We start from the raw sequence: 17,441 nt of genomic DNA on the forward strand, positions 1-17,441 counted from the left end.
AAGGGGGACCCCTTCCAGGGCCCAAAAGTAGGCTCTTGTCTAACAGTCAGAAATGAATTATCCAGATAGCCTCATCCACCAGAGGGCAGACAGCAGAAGCAAGAAGAACTACAATTCTGCAGCCTGGGGAAGGAAAACCACATTAACAGAAAGATAGACAAAATGAAAAGGCAGAGGACTTTATACCAGATGAAGGAACAAGATAAAACCCCAGAAAAACAACTAAATGAAGTGGAGATAGGCAATCTTCCAGAAAAAGAATTCAGAATAATAATAGTGAAGATGATCCAGGACCTCGGAAAAAGAATGGCGGCAAAGCTCGAGAAGATGCAAGAAATGTTTAACAAAGACCTAGAAGAATTCAAGAACAAACAAACAGAGATGAACAATACAATAACTGAAATGAAAAATGTGTTAGAAGGAATCAATAGCAGAATAACTGAGGCAGAAGAACGGATAAGTGACCTGGAAGACAGAATGGTGGAATTCACTGCCACAGAACAGAATAAAGAAAAAAGAATGAAAAGAAATGAAGACAGCCTAAGAGACTTCTGAGACAACATTAAATGCAACAACATGCGCATTATAGGGGTCCCAGAAGGAGAAGAGAGAGAGGAAGGACCCGAGAAAATATTTGAAGAGATCATAGTCGAAAACTTCCCTAACATGGGAAAGGAAATAGCCACCAAGTCCAGGAAGTGCAGAGAGTCCCAGGCAGGATAAACCCAAGGAGAAACACGCCAAGACACACAGTAATCAAATTGACAAAAAATAAAGATAAATTATTGGATGCAACAAGGGAAAAATGACAAATAACATACAAGGGAACTCCCATAAGGTTAACGGCTGATTTCTCAGCAGAAACTCTACAAGCCAGAAGGAAGTGGCAGGACATATTTAAAGTGATGAAAGGGAAGAACATACAACCAAGATTACCTAGTAAGGATCTCTTCAGATTCGACAGAGAAATTAAAACCTTTACAGACAAGCAAAAGCTAAGAGAATTCAGCACCACCAAACCAGCTCTACAACAAATGCTAAAGGAACTTCTCTAAGTGGGAAACACAAGAGAAGAAAAGGACCTACAAAAACAAACCCATAACAATTAAGAAAATGGTAATAAGAACATACATATCGATAATTACCTTAAATGTCAATGGATTAAATGCTCCAACCAAAGACACAGGCTCGCTGAATGGATACAAAAACAAGACCCATATATATGCTGTCTACAAGAGACCCACTTCAGATCTAGGGACACATACAGACTGAAAGTGAAGGGATGGAAAAAGATATGCCATGCAAATGGAAATCAAAAGAAAGCTGGAGTAGCAATACTAATATCAGATAAAATAGACTTTAAAATAAAGAATGCTACAAGAGACAAGGAAGGACACTACATAATGATCAAGGGATCAATCCAAGAAGAAGATATAACAATTATAAATATATATGCACCCAACATAGGAGCACCTCAATACATAAGGCAGCTGCTAACAGCTATAAAAGAGGAAATCAACAGTAACACAATAATAGTGGGGGACTTTAACACCTCATTTACACCAATGGACAGATCATTCAGACAGAAAATTAATAAGGAAAACAAGCTTTCGGGCTTCCCTGGTGGTGCAGTGGTTGAGAATCTGCCTGCTAATGCAGGGGACACGGGTTCAGGCCCTGGTCTGGGAGGATCCCACATACCGCAGAGCACCTAGGCCCGTGAGCCACACCTACTGAGCCTGCGCGTCTGGAGCCTGTGCTCTGCAACAAGAGAGGCCGCGATAGTGAGAGGCCCATGCACCGCGATGAAGAATGGCCCCCACTTGCCACAACTAGAGAAAGCCCTCACACAGAAACGAAGACCCAACACAGCAAAAATAAATTAATAAATTAATAAACTCCTACCCCAACATAAAAAAAAATAAGGAGCACATCCTTTAAATGACACAATAGACCAGATAGATTTAATTGAAATTTATAGGACATTCCATACAAAAACAGCAGATTACACTTTCTTCTCAAGTGCACATAGAATATTCTCCAGGATAGCTCACATCTTGGGTCACAAATCAAACCTCAGTAAATTTAAGAAAATTGAATTCATATCAAGCACCTTTTCTGACCACAACGGTATGAGATTAGAAATCAATTACAGGGGAAAAGAACGTAAAAAACACAAACACATAGAGAGTAAATAATATGTTACTAAATAACCAAGAGATCACTGAAGAAATCAAAGAGGAAATCAAAAAATACCTACAGACAAATTACAATGAAAACACGATGATCCAAAACCTATGGGATGCAGCAAAAGTAGTTCTAAGAGGGAAGTTTATAGCAATACAAGCCTATCTCAAGAAAAAAGAAAAATCTCAAATAAACAATCTAACCTTACACCTAAAGGAACTAGAGAAAGAAGAACAAATAAAACCCAAAGTTAGTAGAAGGAAAGAAATCATAAAGATCAGAGCAGAAATAAATGAAATAGAAACAAAGAAAACAATAGCAAAGATCAACAAAACTAAAAGCTGGTTCTTTGAGAAGGTAAGATCAAAATTGATAAAGTTTTAGCCAGACTCATCAAGAAAAAGAGGGAGAGGACTCACATCAATAAAATAGGTAATGAAAAAGGAAAAGTTACAACAGACACTGCAGAAATACAAAGCATCCTAAGAGACTACTACAAGCAACTCTATGCCAATAAAATGAACAACCTGGAAGAAATGGACAACTTCTTAGAAAGGTATAACCTTCCAAGACTGAACCAGGAAGAAATAGAAAATATGAACAGACCAATCACAAGTAATGAAGTTGAAACTGTGATTAAAAATCTTCCAACAAACAAAAGTCCAGGACAAGATGGCTTCACAGGTGAATTTTATCAAACATTTAGAGAAGAGCTAACACCCATCCTTCTCAACCTCTTCCAAAAAATTTCAGAGGAAGGAACACTCCCAAACTCATTCTATGAGGCCACCATCACCCTAATACCAAAACCAACAAAGATACTACAAAAAAAGAAAATTACAGACGAATATCACTGATGAATATAGATGCAAAAATCCTCAACAAAATACTAGCAAACAGAATCCAACAACACATTAAAAGGATTATACACCATGATCAAGTGGGATTTATCCCAGGGATGCAAGGATTCTTCAGTATACGCAAATCAATCAATGTGATACACCATATTAACAATTTGAAGAATAAAAACCATATGATCATCTCAGTAGATGCAGAAAAAGCTTTTGCCAAAATTCAACACCAATTTATGATAAAAAAAACTCTCCAGAAAGTGGGCATAGAGGGAAAGTACCTCAACATAATAAAGGCCATATATGACAAACCCGCAGCAAACATCATTCTCAATGGTGAAAAACTGAAAGCATTTCCTCTAAGATCAGGAACAAGACAAGGATGTCCACTCTCACCACCATTATTCAACATAGTTTTGGAAGTCCTAGCCATGGCAATCAGAGAAGAAAAAGAAATAAAAGGAATACAAATTGGAAAAGAAGAAGTAAAACTGTCACTGTTTGCCGATGACATGATACTATACATAGAGAATCCTAAAGATGCCACCAGAAAGCTACAGAGCTAATCAGTGAATCTGGTAAAGTTGCAGGATACAAAATTAATACACAGAAATCTCTTGCATTCCTATACACTAACAACGAAAGATCAGAAAGAGAAATTAAGGAAACAATCCCATTCACCACTGCAACAAAAAGAAGAAAATACCTAGGTATAAACCTACCTAAGGAGGTAAAAGACCTGTACTCAGAAAACTATAAGACACTGATGAAAGAAATCAAAGATGATACAAACAGATGGAGAGATATACCATGTTCTTGGATTGGAAGAATCAACATTGTGAAAATGACTATACTATCCAAAGCAATCTACAGATTCAGTGCAATCCCTATCAAATTACCAGTGGCATTTTTTACAGAACTAGAGCAAAATATCTTAAAATTTGTATGGAGACACAAAAGACCCCAAATAGCCAAGGCAGTCTTGGCGGGAAAACACAGAGCTGGAGGAGTCAGACTCCCTGACTTCAGACTATACTGCAAAGCTACAGTAATCAAGACAATATGGTACTGGCACAAAAACAGAAACACAGATTAATGGAACAAGATAGAAAGCCCAGAGATAAACCCACGCACCTATGGTCAACTAATCTATGACAAAGGAGGCAAGGATATATAATGGAGAAAAGACAGTCTCTTCAATAAGTGGTGCTGGGAAAACTGGACAGGTACGTGTAAAAGAATGAAATTAGAACACTCCCTAACACCATACACGAAAATAACCTCAAAATGGATTAGAGACCTAAACATAAGACCGGACACTATAAAACTCTTAGAGGAAAACATAGGAAGAACACTCTTTGACATAACTCACAGCAAGATCTTTTTTGATCCACCCCCTAGAGTAATGGAAATAAAAACAAAAATAAACAAATGAGACCTAATGAAACTTCAAAGCTTTTGCACAGCAAAGGAAACCATAGGGCTTCCCTGGTGGCACAGTGGTTAAGAATCTGCCTGCCAATGCAGGGGATGTGGGTTCAAACCCTGGTCTGGGAAGATCCCATATGCCACGGAGCAACTAAGCCCGTGCACTACAGCTACAGAGCCTGCGCTCTAGAGCCCGTCTGCCACAACTACTGAGCCCACAAGCCACAACTACTGAAGCCTGCACGCCTAGAGCCTGTGCTCCACGACAGGAGAGGCCACTGCAATGAGAAGCCCGCACACCACAACGAACAGTAGCTCCCGCTCGCCACAACTAGAGAAAGCCTGCACGCAGCAACAAAGACCCAACGCAGCCAAAAATAAAATAAATTTTTTAAAAAACCTACTATAGAGCTGCAGTAATCAAGGTAGTTTGGATTGGTGAAAAGATAAAGATCAATGGAACAGAGTAGAATCCAGGAGTAGATCCATACATTGTGGGTCAATTGATTTTTGACAGAGGTGCTAAAGCAGTTCAATAGGGAAATAAGTCTTTTCAACAAATGGTGCTGGATTAACTGAATATCCACGTGGAAAAAAATGAAAATCAACTCTATCTCACATCATAGGCAAAAATTAACTCAAAATGTGTCAAATCCCAAATATAAAACTTTTAGAAAATACAAGAGAATATCATTGTAATGTTAAGGCTGGCAGCGCTTAAAACGAAAAAAGCACAAATCATAAGCAAAACAAAAATTTGACAACTTGCAATTCATTAAAATAAAAAACTGCTATTTGAAAGGCACCATTAATAAAATTAAAAGGCAAGGCACAGATTGTGTGAAAATCCTGCAACACATGTATCAAAGGACTTATATCCAGATCATGTAAAAAAAACCTTCCAACTCAATAAGACAAAGAAACGCATAAGGAAATGGGCAAAAGATTTGAAGTTACTTCACAACAGAAGATATACTAATGCCAGTAAGCACCTGAAATGATGTTCAACATCATTAGCCGTAAGGGAAATGTAAATTAAAACCACAGTGAGATAACACTGCACACCCTTAAGAATGACTAAAATTTTTTTAAAAATTCATCATACCAAGTGTTGATGAGGATATGGAACAATTGGAACTCTCATACATTGCTGGTGTGAATGTAAAATGGTGCAATCACCTTGGAAAACAGTTTGGCTGTTTCTTAAAAAGTTAAACATATACCTATCATATGTCTAGGTATTTAGCCTATGTCTAGGTATTTAGCCAAGAGAAACAAAAACATCTGCACAAAGACTAGTACACAAATGTTCATAGCAGCTTTATTTGTAATAGCGCAAAACTGGAAATCCAAATGCCTACAGGCAGATAACTGGATAAACAAATAGTGGTAATTCCATACAATGGAATACTACTCAGTAAAAAAATTTCCCAATTGTGATGAAGTGGGAGATTGGAATTGACATATATACACTAATATGTATAAAATGGATAACTAATAAGAACCTGCTGTATAAAAATAAAATAAAATTCAAAAAAAATTTTTTTAATAAAAAATAAAATAAAACACACATACAACTTGTTGATACAAGTATGAATATCAAAATTATTCTGAGTCAAAGAAGCCAGGTAAAAAGGGAACCTAGTGTATAACTGCATTTATTTATTATAATTCAAGAAAATGCAAACTAATCTATATTGACAGAAAGTGGTTGCTGAGGATGGAGTTGGAAGGAGAGACTGGATTACAAAAGGGCACAAGAGAACTTTTGGGGGTGATGTATGGTTGTTACCTTGATTGTGGTGATAGTTTAATGGGTACTGAGATAGACCTAAGAGCCTCCCTCAAACTACTAATCCCTGAAGTTAGAATTTGAAACCCTAACCCCCAAAGATGATGGTATTAGGAGGTGGGGCCTTTGGGAGGTACTTAAGTCATGAGGGTGGAGCCCTCACCAACAGGATTGGTGCTCTCATAAAAGAAACTTCAGAGAGCTTCCTCATCCCTATAATCTTGTGATTACACAGCTTGAAGGGGTCAGCCATGAACCAGGAAGAGAGTTGTCCCTTGGCCTTGGACTCTCCAGAACTCCAGAACTGTGAAAAATAAATTTTTGTTGTTAATAAGCTACCCAGTCTGTGGTATTTTGTTATGGCCCAAAAAGACTAAGGCAGTGAGGGTACATGTGTCAAAACAAAGCAAACCAAAACTTCCCAGCTTTATCTATGTACAATGTAGTATTCTTAAGTTAAATATAACTTTTTTGTTGTTGTTGTTTTGTTTGGCTTTTTTTTGCGGTACGCAGGCCTCTCACTGTTGTGGCCTCTCCCGCTGCGGAGCACAGGCTCCGGACGTGCAGGCCCAGCAGCCATGGCTCACAGGCCCAGCCGCTCCGCAGCATGTGGGATCTTCCCGGACTGGGGCACGAACCCGCGTCCCCTGCATCGGCAGGCGGACTCAACCACTGCGCCACCAGGGAAGCCCAAATATAACTTTTTTTAATGGGGATAATAGTTATATATTCAGACTGTTTTAGGGATTCATTGAATATGTCAAACACTTTATCCTACTACCTGGTTTGATACTTAGTTTCATGCCACTGAAACTTAGATATCAAACTTCAACCTCTCTACTAAGCTTTTCACTCAGAGTGTAGGGGTAAATGAATTTTTAAAGATTTAGGCAATTAGTAGGATTTGGCAATTAGTGTCACTGGGTAAACTCAGTAAAGTTATTACCAAGGCAAAAAATACGCATAAAGGAAGAAGAACTTGGCTCAAAAAATTTTTTTTAATTAATTAATTAATTTTTATTTTTGGCTGTGTTGGGTCTTCATTGCTGCACATGCTCATTCTCTAGTTGTGGTGAGCAGGGGCTACTCTTTGTTGAGGTGCACAGGCTTCTCACTGCAGTGGCTTCTCTTGTTGTGAAGCACGGGCCCTAGGCGTGCAGGCTTCAGTAGTTGCGGCTCACGGGCTCAGTAGTTGTGGCACGCAGGCTCTAGAGCACAGGCTCAGTTGTTGTGGCACACGGGCTTAGTTGCTCCACGGCATGTGGGATCTTCCCAGACCAGGGCTCAAACCCGTGTCCCCTGCATTGGCAGGCGGATTCCTAACCACTGCGCCACCAAGGAAGACCCTTCACTGTATTTTTAACTTAGTAATTCATTAGAGGCTGGATCATCTATTTTCCTTGGGAAGTAAGTTGGTATAAACTAATGTATAGAACAACAAGAAATTACTAGGAAGTTAAAAACCACTTCTGAAAGCTTTAGTTCTCCAATGTAAAATAAAGAAACTAAACAGAACGATCACTTATGTACTGCCCAGCTATAAATATTAATCACTCCAATCATTCATTTCTCATTTATTTTTCCTTGCATTGTCATACCACTGTCTCCCGGTTTACCTCCTACCTCTCTGCTTGTCTTTCCTCTCCTGCTGGTTCAAGTTCATCAGGTGTGGATTTTCCCTAAGGTTTCTGTTTTATCCCTTTCCCCTCCTCTGTGTATAAGCCACAAATTAAGATCTCCACCTTCGAACTTCCTACTTCAACAGTTCCTAGGCAAGAATAAATGATTAAAAGTACCACGATGGGGCTTCCCTGGTGGCGCAGTGGTTGAGAGTCTGCCTGCCGATGCAGGGAACACGGGTTCGTGCCCCAGTCCGGGAAGATCCCACATGCCGCGGAGCGGCTAGGCCCGTGAGCCATGGTCGCTGAGCCTGCGCATCCGAAGTGCCACGATGAGCAATCAAATAGGATGGAGAATGAAAAACGTCATGGGATTTTGGCAATTAGAATAACACTGAGTGAGCCATCCAAGGTTTTGAGTAGGGAGTGCTGCACTTTTGGAACGATGACTCTGGCAACACTCTGTGAAGAATGAATTGGAGCCAGAGAATGTTATGAATATTAGCATCTTAAAGTGACTTTGGGGTCATAGATGTAACCCTTGGGTTTAAATGTCATTAAATTCCTAATGTTTCATCTTGGCATTCCAGGCACTTAGGTGGCCCAATTCCTCTCTAGTCATTACTCTCCCATACGCATATTTCCTGGCTCCTGTCAACCAGACTATTTACCCTCTAACAAGCTTGACCTTCCCTTCTTCTATATATACTCAGGCTGCTTTCTGTCAATAAAACTGCCCAGTCCATGAATACCTGCAGAAACTTCAGTGCCTTTTGTAGCCTTCTCTTAGCTCCCAAACACCATGAATCTTCTCTAGGTTAACAGTAGCTTTTGAGAGATGAGACCGATTCTGACTCATTCTCGCACCCACCACCTTCTTCCACCTCCTCTATACCCATTCACTCAGAGTGCATCCGCAGAATGGAATTACTCGAGTAGGGAGGAAAGAAGTCATGTAACAAATGGCGCTACAGGTACAGTTGCTCTTTTAATGCTAAAATGCTTTTTTAACAGCCAAGCAAGACGTTATCCCCTTACTGTTGAATAAATTTAGGCTCAAATAATAAGATCTCCAGTCGGACACTACAGCCCAGCGGAGGACAGAAAGACTGCATTGCAATCACATGAAAGTGTGAGGTCCTATCAGCCCTTCCAAGGAATACGAAAACTGTGAACTCAGGAGACTCGGTTACTCCACAGGAGTCAAGAGTCACGAATTTGCAAGCACACGGCCATGCGAACGCCTTCCTGCTCGGCTTCCGACAGGAGAAACCGGGGCCGCAGTCCAAACATTAAAACATACAAATTGGACCTAAAACCCCACCCCGGCCCCCAAATTCCGAGCACCAACACCCTAAGAGTTAGGCAGCTGAGGCCAGCGCCGCGACCACAGCGTGCACTGAACGCGCGGAACTAGGAAGAGGAATCGCCAGCCCACCTGGGCGTCTCTGATTGGCCGCCGGCTAAGCTTGGAACTCTGGGGCGTGTGCCGTCACATCCGCCGGGGCCGCCATCTTGCTCCCAGGGGCAGTTGGCGGAAGAGATCGCGCTCCCAGGCCGCCGGCTAGCTTTCTGCTTGGAGTTCTCGCAGCCCGCGATTCGGCCTCTGCTCTCGATCCGGGGTCCATTCGTCAGTGTCGCGGTTGCCCTCCCTCACCCGGCTGGGGCACAGCGAGAAGGCCCCATCTTCCGACGGCGTTCCATGGAGTAGGGTCCCGGACCGTTGTCCCGAAGAGCGATATTGAGCTTGGCCCCCTCCCCCTCCCTTCTCCCTCCCTCCTTCCTTCCGCCGCAACATGGCTAACAACAGCCCCGCGCTGACAGGCAACTCGCAGCCGCAGCACCAGGCGGCCGCAGCCGCGGCCCAGCAACAGCAGCAGTGCGGCGGCGGTGGCGCCACCAAGCCGGCAGTCTCGGGCAAGCAGGGCAATGTGCTGCCGCTGTGGGGCAACGAAAAGACTATGAATCTCAACCCCATGATCTTGACCAATATCCTGTCGTCGCCTTACTTCAAAGTGCAGCTCTACGAGCTCAAGACCTACCACGAGGTGGTGGACGAGATCTACTTTAAGGTACGAAGCGTCTGGACCTGGGAGGTGGGGACTAAGTTCCGAGGAGGGGGTACGGAGGAAACGGGCGAAGGCGGCCCCCGAGGTCTGATCATTTGTAGGTGGGGGAGGGTTGGGCGGAGGGGGAAGCTGTGGCCAGTAGTCCGCCAGGGAGGGGTCAAACTGGGGCCGCCCTCTCATTTCCTTTTCAGATTTTTAGGGCCGGGAGAGCCCGCCGCCATTGATCTCTCCTCCCCCAATCTCCATCCCGCCCCTGGGGGGGAGTTGGACGGGAGGAGTAGGGGAAAGGAGAAACGAATAACTGAAGTCTCTCCAGTTTACAGCTTTAAGTTTATTTATTTTGACGTGGATCTACTCGGCGCCAACTTGTTGGTGCTTCTCCCGCTCACCCCGGGCCAGGGCGTGTATTGACTTCAGTGTTGGCCTCGTGTTGTTGGTATTCACTATCCGATCCAGACAGGGAAATGGTCAGTGTGTTTGTTGGGTGGGGTGGGAGGGTTGAGGGTGGAGAGGTACAACTGGAAAAAGATGTACCGAAGGCCTGGAAATTTTCGCAGCAGGAAGTCAGGAGTAAGTGGTCTCAGTCACCTGTGCATTGGGCTTATTTAGAATTATCTGGGCCCTGGGCTTCTGCGGCAGGGTCGGTGCTGGCTTGGCTGTGCTGGGGAGCTCACCTGGCGCCTCCTCACTGCACTCTTGTCTCAGTTCTTGTTTCGTTAGCAGGATTGACTCAGTCTTGCAGCGAGGCTCGGAGCAGCCCAGGGTCGCAGGTAGAGGTATGCATTATTAATCATGCTCAATCGCCATAAATGCATTTCCCTGGTTAAATGAATGGCTAATTAGATTTTTTTTTTTTTTTTTTTTTTTGGCCACTGGTTTTGGTCTTTTCCTCACGAATTTGGTAGGTTTTCTCCACTTACCTGCAAATTATGTAATTTTAAAAATATATTCCAGGCCTCCTAAGGTAAATTTATATTTTAAAGGATATTAATAAGTCTTAACAGTCTTTGAATACTTAAACTAGGACATCTGATATAATACAATCCATTTTGCCTGTATTGACTCTTAAAAACACTTGACAGACCACATAAAGTATTTTCCGTGACCTGAATATATGTAGAGGTGTTAAGGAAATTTTCTTTATTTGCTTTTAGGTTTTGTTTTGTCCCCCTTTTCCCCAATTAAGGCCTACTGAGGGATTTTGAGATATTAGTTAGTTTTGATAGAAGATCTTATTTTGAGAATACAGTTCAACTTTGGGTATATAAAGTAAACTGAAATTTTGGTGTTCTCTTACAAGAGTATTGTAAGTAATTGTAATACTGTGAACTAGTTTTTTTAAAAGGTAAGGCCTTTTTCAGAATGGATACAATATGGCGAATATTTAACCCTTAGCTTTATTTATGTAGTAAACTTCAATCTGTTGAAAATAGGGTTCCTGCTCTTTTTGTGGCAGGTTCTGTTTAATAACGTAGGCAGGTGTTAATGCGATAGAGGAAAAGCTTGTTTTCAAATTTCACATACTGTGTTTTGAAACACTTAAGATTCTACTACAGATTACTTAGATTTAGTTATAAAACTAAAGACTCGGGTTTTGTTGTCCATATCAAATAATCATTGAAATACGTAGGCCTCCAATTTTGTAACTCGATTTTGTATGGCATCCACCCCTTTGTTTAGCCTTTAAGGAATTGAAACATCTTTTTTACAGCAAGCTGGGGGAAGAAGATGAAACAGCAAAGCAGTGCAGTAGTCCACTGAACAAAATAGTGTAGTGCTTACATTTAAATGCATGCTTTTCTGTCTGAAGCCACTGAAAAAGACTGGCGTGTAATCATGGGTGGGTGGAAATATGGTTTTAGAAATAACATAATGAATGAACAGGATTTCATTTTTGTTGTTTCAAGTTGAGAAACAAATATGGATCTTATCTTTCTAAAATACCTTTGTCATATCTGTTATAGATCTAATATTCTTTCTTTGCTGTTTTTAGGTGAAGTATGTGGTTTTTATAGGGTGCCCCACCTTAGCAAAGACCTGTATTTTTGAGTATACTCAACATAACAAGTCACAGTTCCTCAGTTTTTGATACAGTTTATATTCTGGGGAAAAATTGAATTAGTTCCTATAATTAGGCTGAAAATAAAGTATACAGTAACAAGAATGACATACGTGTAGGTATGGCCTTTGTAACTTCATCTTCAGTCAGGAATGAACGTAATGCCTGATTGTGGTTTTAAAAAAAATTTGTGAATAAAGTTCCATGATTTTTCATCAGAAGTAATTTCTGTTACTGTTTTAGCATGCTTTTTTCAAGTTTCTTCCTTATTTTATAATGTGGAATTTATCACCATAAAATTGAAATATTAAGCTTATTTGAAAGGTTTTTTTGGAATAAATACTTAAACTTTGTTAATACTTTTTGCTTTAAGTTGGAGCATTAAATCCATTTTAAAATGAGAATTATTTTTTAAGCAATTCATAATAAAATACAAAATTGATTATCAATTTTTTTTTTTTTACAAATGTATGAGACTAGACATTTCCTGTCTCCACATGTATCTGCTCTCTACAAAGCTACTTTAATGGGATTTCTGCTGTAAACCTGTTGAGGTTTTGTTAAACCCTAGTAGCTTTATTGATGCTATTTAAGCAGTTTTCAAAGATGGTTTACATACTTAATGTGTGTAAACAAAATATATACATCATGTCAAAATACCCAACTTCCACACTTTTAGAAGAGCTGCTCTATTATGGATTGGGGTTTACTCGAATCATACTGTTTAAAAAAATTCGAAGTATGAATGTTTGTTGTGTTTCTCTTTTCTATTTTCAGGTCACACATGTTGAACCATGGGAGAAAGGAAGCAGGAAAACAGCTGGCCAAACAGGGATGTGCGGAGGGGTAAGTAGAAGTACGTGCATTTTTCAGTTTTTCTGTGTCTGATAACTAAGTTTATGTTCAGAAAACTGAAAGCCCTTCAGTTTCGTACCAAATTACAATTAGTTTGTGTTTTTAAAAAATCTAAATTCAAGTGTTCCGTGAGGTTAGAAAAACATTTTTTTATGCTCTGTTTTCAGTTCTGGACTATATCTTGTTACTAATACCTAACAGGATTAATCAACTGGTTCTAAGTATCTTTGTTAATTATTTTACAACTCTTTCTTAATTCCTTTCCTTAAAGGTTCGAGGCGTTGGGACAGGAGGAATTGTTTCTACAGCTTTTTGCCTGTTATACAAATTATTTACTCTGAAGTTAACTCGCAAGCAAGTGATGGGTCTTATAACACACACAGACTCTCCATATATTAGAGCCCTTGGATTTATGTATATAAGGTGAGACTGCATTTCTCTACGTTTTCAGTAAATATCTCATTTTAATTGACCTAAGCCTAATCACTCTTTCATAATTCTAGGTACACACAGCCCCCTACAGATCTATGGGATTGGTTTGAATCCTTCCTTGATGATGAAGAGGTATGTCAACAAGGGTAATAGTTTTCTTCTGATTACTCTCATTTTTTAATAATCTTTTATATATTGGTGGTTTAACATCCTCCAGAATTTTCTGTGCTTAAATTTATTTCACTCACATACTTTTGGAATTAACGTCCTATTACTAAGATTGGGGTGGATTTTATATGTCTTAGGTTAAACTTCTTAAGTTTGATTCTCACATTTCAAAATTGTTTAGATGTATTTTGGTAACTATTAAAAATTTTCTCTTCCTAATTGTGTTCTGTGTATTGTACTGATCTTGACTTGTACAGTTGATAGTGAGTTTTTAAAATTGGCCATGCTCGAGATTGAGATGGTAAGACATGCACATAGAAATATTAATTATTGGTTTTTTTCTGGAACTTTTCAGTTCTTTATCCTGTAACTTCTTCCCAACATTAATACTCCCACTTGCATAGGAATGCAGAATTGAGGAGCTGGGTGGAACTTAAATAGGCTAGGGTTTAGATGATTTGTTTGAGGTGATCAGAATATTTCAATTCCAGCTTTCTAACTCTTTTATACTATACATTTTTATAAAATTAGAAGGAAACCTTCTCTTTAATAGTTTAGATTTTTTTTTAATTATGAAACTAGCTTGCCATTCAAGCTTAATAAGGTTGAGCTTGTTACATGTGTTCAGAAAGTTACGTTAGAAAACATTACTGTGTCAGATTTAAATCATACATGTATTAAAGTCCAAGATCTCAAAAGAATCTTAACAGTGAGCACTGTTTTCCATATATCAATCCCCACCACTACTTTATGTTTTAAGGTTCATAAAGTAAACTGAGTGGTGTTTTAGTCGACCTGTTTAAAACGTTTATCCAAAGAATTGGTTGAATTAAAGGATAGTTCTAATGGAAATCTTTCTAGTGTGTTTTTATTATTACATGCATAGCTAAAAATTCTCACTCATGTAGACATGGAGAATTTTTCTCTGCATTTTTTTGGCCTATTTACGAGCTGTTTAATATCTCAGAAGAGGCCAAAAGTGTGTTAGGTGATAAATCACAATCTATAAAGTTTTTTTCTTTTTAGGTGAGATTTTGCAGGTTGAGGCGCTTTTCCCTTCTATATTTAAAAAGCATGTCCCGCTTCATAATTGGTATTAGCCTTGTTTCTGAATGCTTCTGTTTAATCTGTTTTTTATTGTGTTTACAAACCTGAGGCTCTCTGTTTAAGCTAACTTATTGTTTTCTTCCTTAGATATCTGCAGCGATTATATTTGGAAATACTGTATATCTGAACACTTAAATGTGTGTGAGTGCAAGCAGTTTTACCTTTAGCTCTTGTTTTCCTGTTTAGATAACAAATCTCACTTTCCTTGTGTGCTTGCACTATAGGTTTGGGACTGACAATAGCTGACTAACATGTCCTGAGCTGTGAGAGGGCATAGCAAGAAGGCCTTCATGCGGTAATGACCCTTTTCAGAGACAATGGTCATCATGGATTATGCGTTTCCAATTATTTGTTCATTTATTTATTTTCTACATAACTCTAAATTAGAAACCTCACTGCTTCATGGCAGTTGGTTTGCTATTGCTTCCAGTTTTATTAGGGCTTCATTTTATATTAGAGCTGTTAAAAGATAATCTTTAGACAGGAATTGTTTGAAGTAGTTCATATGTAGCTAGGTTACACTGCTAGGAATGATGTGTGCAAACGTGTCCACAGAAATAAAGTATATACTTAGTAGGTATGTGGAATGTAAATTGTTGATTGTTCCAAATAGTTTAGTAATGTAGGGGGGTGTTTCATATTCTTGTTAACTGAGTGAAGTCACTTCTCTTTCTGTCCATGAGGCTGCAGGGTTTATTCTCACCTGCATGCACACACTAAGCCCAGATATTTCTCTGTACCATTCATTACCAGATTAGAAAGGTACACAAATTGAAATTTTTCTGTTAGAATTTTTTTGTATTTGAGATTCCAGAGATGGTTATATTTTTATAGTATTCTTGTGTTTATTGAGATAATTTTTTTTGACGGCCAGGGTATCTTTTGTGTTTCTGTAGGACCTAGATGTGAAGGCTGGTGGAGGCTGTGTAATGACCATTGGAGAAATGCTGCGGTCTTTTCTCACAAAACTGGAGTGGTTTTCTACCTTGTTTCCAAGAATTCCTGTTCCAGTTCAGAAGAATATCGATCAACAGATTAAAACCCGACCAAGAAAAATCAAGAAAGATGGAAAGGAAAGCGCTGAGGAAATAGACAGACATGTTGAACGCAGGCGTTCAAGGTGATGTGACTCTTGAGTTACACTTATTTTTAAAATATGCTTTACACAAAGGTTCTATTTGTCACCTTTTCCCCACTTTCTGCCCTTCAGGGCATTTTCCACAAAATTATGCATCTGTAAATGAGAACAGGCAAATATTTTGCTTTAATTATTCTTGACATGTAACACTGCTGGAAGTTAAATTTTTATGGTATGTTTTATTCATTCGAGTTTTTTTCTCCCCCTCCCCCACTTTCCTAAATATTTAGGTCTCCAAGGAGATCACTGAGTCCACGGAGGTCCCCAAGAAGATCCAGAAGTAGAAGCCATCATCGGGAGGGCCATGGGTCTTCTAGTTTTGACCGAGAATTAGAAAGAGAGAAAGAACGCCAGCGACTAGAGCGTGAAGCCAAAGAAAGGGAAAAAGAAAGGCGAAGATCCCGAAGTATTGATCGGGGACTAGAACGCAGGCATAGCAGGAGTAGGGAAAGACATAGAAGCCGTAGTCGAAGTCGTGATAGGAAAGGGGATAGAAGGGACAGGGATCGGGAAAGAGAGAAAGAAAATGAGAGAGGTAGAAGACGAGATCGTGACTATGATAAGGAAAGAGGTAATGACCGAGAAAAGGAGAGGTCAAGAGAACGGTCCAAGGAGCGGAGAAGTAGGGGTGAGGTAGAAGAAAAGAAATATAAAGAAGACAAAGATGATAGGCGGCATAGAGATGACAAAAAAGATTCCAAGAAAGAGAAAAAGCATAGTAGAAGCAGAAGCAGAGAAAGAAAACATAGAAGTAGGAGTAGAAGTAGAAATGCAGGGAAACGAAGTAGAAGTAGGAGCAAAGAGAAATCAAGTAAACATAAAAATGAAAGTAAAGAAAAATCAAATAAGCGGAGTAGAAGTGGCAGTCAAGGAAGAACTGACAGTGTTGAAAAATCAAGAAAACGGGAACATAGCCCCAGCAAAGAAAAATCTAGGAAGCGTAGCAGAAGCAAAGAACGTTCCCACAAACGAGATCACAGTGATAGTAAGGACCAGTCTGACAAACATGATCACCGAAGGAGCCAAAGTATAGAACCAGAGAGCCAAGAAAAACAACATAAAAACAAAGAGGAGACTGTGTGAAAATTTTTTGTAAAAGTGGATCACATTGAATCCTATAAATGTTGGGTTAAATCTGCTTTTTTTTTCCTCCCAAGTTGAGATTGTGCAGTAGTTACACACTCTTCAAGCTCCCTGTAGGCTGCATTTTCATTTCCTGTTTTGTGTAGGGAAGTGCCTTTGTAATCCCATTTATTGCATTGATGTTTTCACCCAACTGTTTAGTTTGATACATGATGCACAGATTGTTCTTGCATTTTATTGTTTGTTTTTGAGATGTACAGTCTGTACATATGTCCTGAAAATGTTTTAATTCCGTTGGCATGGTTGCCATGTTGGTTAAATTTGTATAAGGCAATAAAATGCCACTAATTCTATTTTTGTTTTGTAGGTGTGAGATTATGGTTTGTGTACTGAAGTTAGCATGACTGTGCTTTTCGTAATAGAATGCTAAAAACTATGAAAATGGATCTTGGATGTCTATTATAGGAGAATTTCAAGCTTTCAGTGTACATGAAGGCAGCAGTTGTAGGATTAACATTCTTGTCCACTGTATATTATCTTGGAAGGCTCTTGTTAATATGTTAAACCTAATATTCTCCACAGTTAACTTTAGAGAGAATTTAGGAGAAGTTAGTTTCTGATGCAGAGGTTTCAATTAGGCTGTGATTTGATCA

General features: G+C 39.5%; 1 protein-coding gene across 2 annotated transcripts; it reads left to right on the forward strand.

Annotated features, from left to right (window-relative positions):
• Nucleotides 1-9,673: 9,673 nt before the first annotated feature.
• Nucleotides 9,674-17,091, forward strand: PRPF38B (pre-mRNA processing factor 38B; the record flags this gene model as incomplete). 2 transcript variants are annotated; one of them, XM_079697823.1, is made up of 8 exons in its annotated part: nt 9,674-9,949; nt 10,263-10,413; nt 10,670-10,722; nt 12,783-12,851; nt 13,132-13,283; nt 13,364-13,424; nt 15,464-15,687; nt 15,936-17,091. In XM_079697823.1, the coding sequence occupies 8 exons, from the start codon at nt 9,674-9,676 to the stop codon at nt 16,786-16,788; spliced, it is 1,839 nt and encodes a 612-aa protein (XP_079553949.1). In that variant the 3' UTR covers nt 16,789-17,091. The 2 variants fall into 2 exon arrangements, with proteins under 2 accessions (XP_079553949.1, XP_079553950.1); XM_079697824.1 differs by lacking the exons at nt 9,674-9,949; nt 10,263-10,413; nt 10,670-10,722; ... (1 more) ...; nt 13,132-13,283; nt 13,364-13,424 and adding an exon at nt 14,847-14,862 and having other exon boundaries at nt 15,936-17,074.
• Between the last annotated feature and the right edge of the window lie 350 nt (nt 17,092-17,441).

This window comes from Hyperoodon ampullatus (genome assembly GCF_949752795.1).
Source record: "Hyperoodon ampullatus genome assembly, chromosome: 2".
In the NCBI taxonomy this organism is placed as follows: domain Eukaryota; kingdom Metazoa; phylum Chordata; class Mammalia; order Artiodactyla; family Ziphiidae; genus Hyperoodon; species Hyperoodon ampullatus.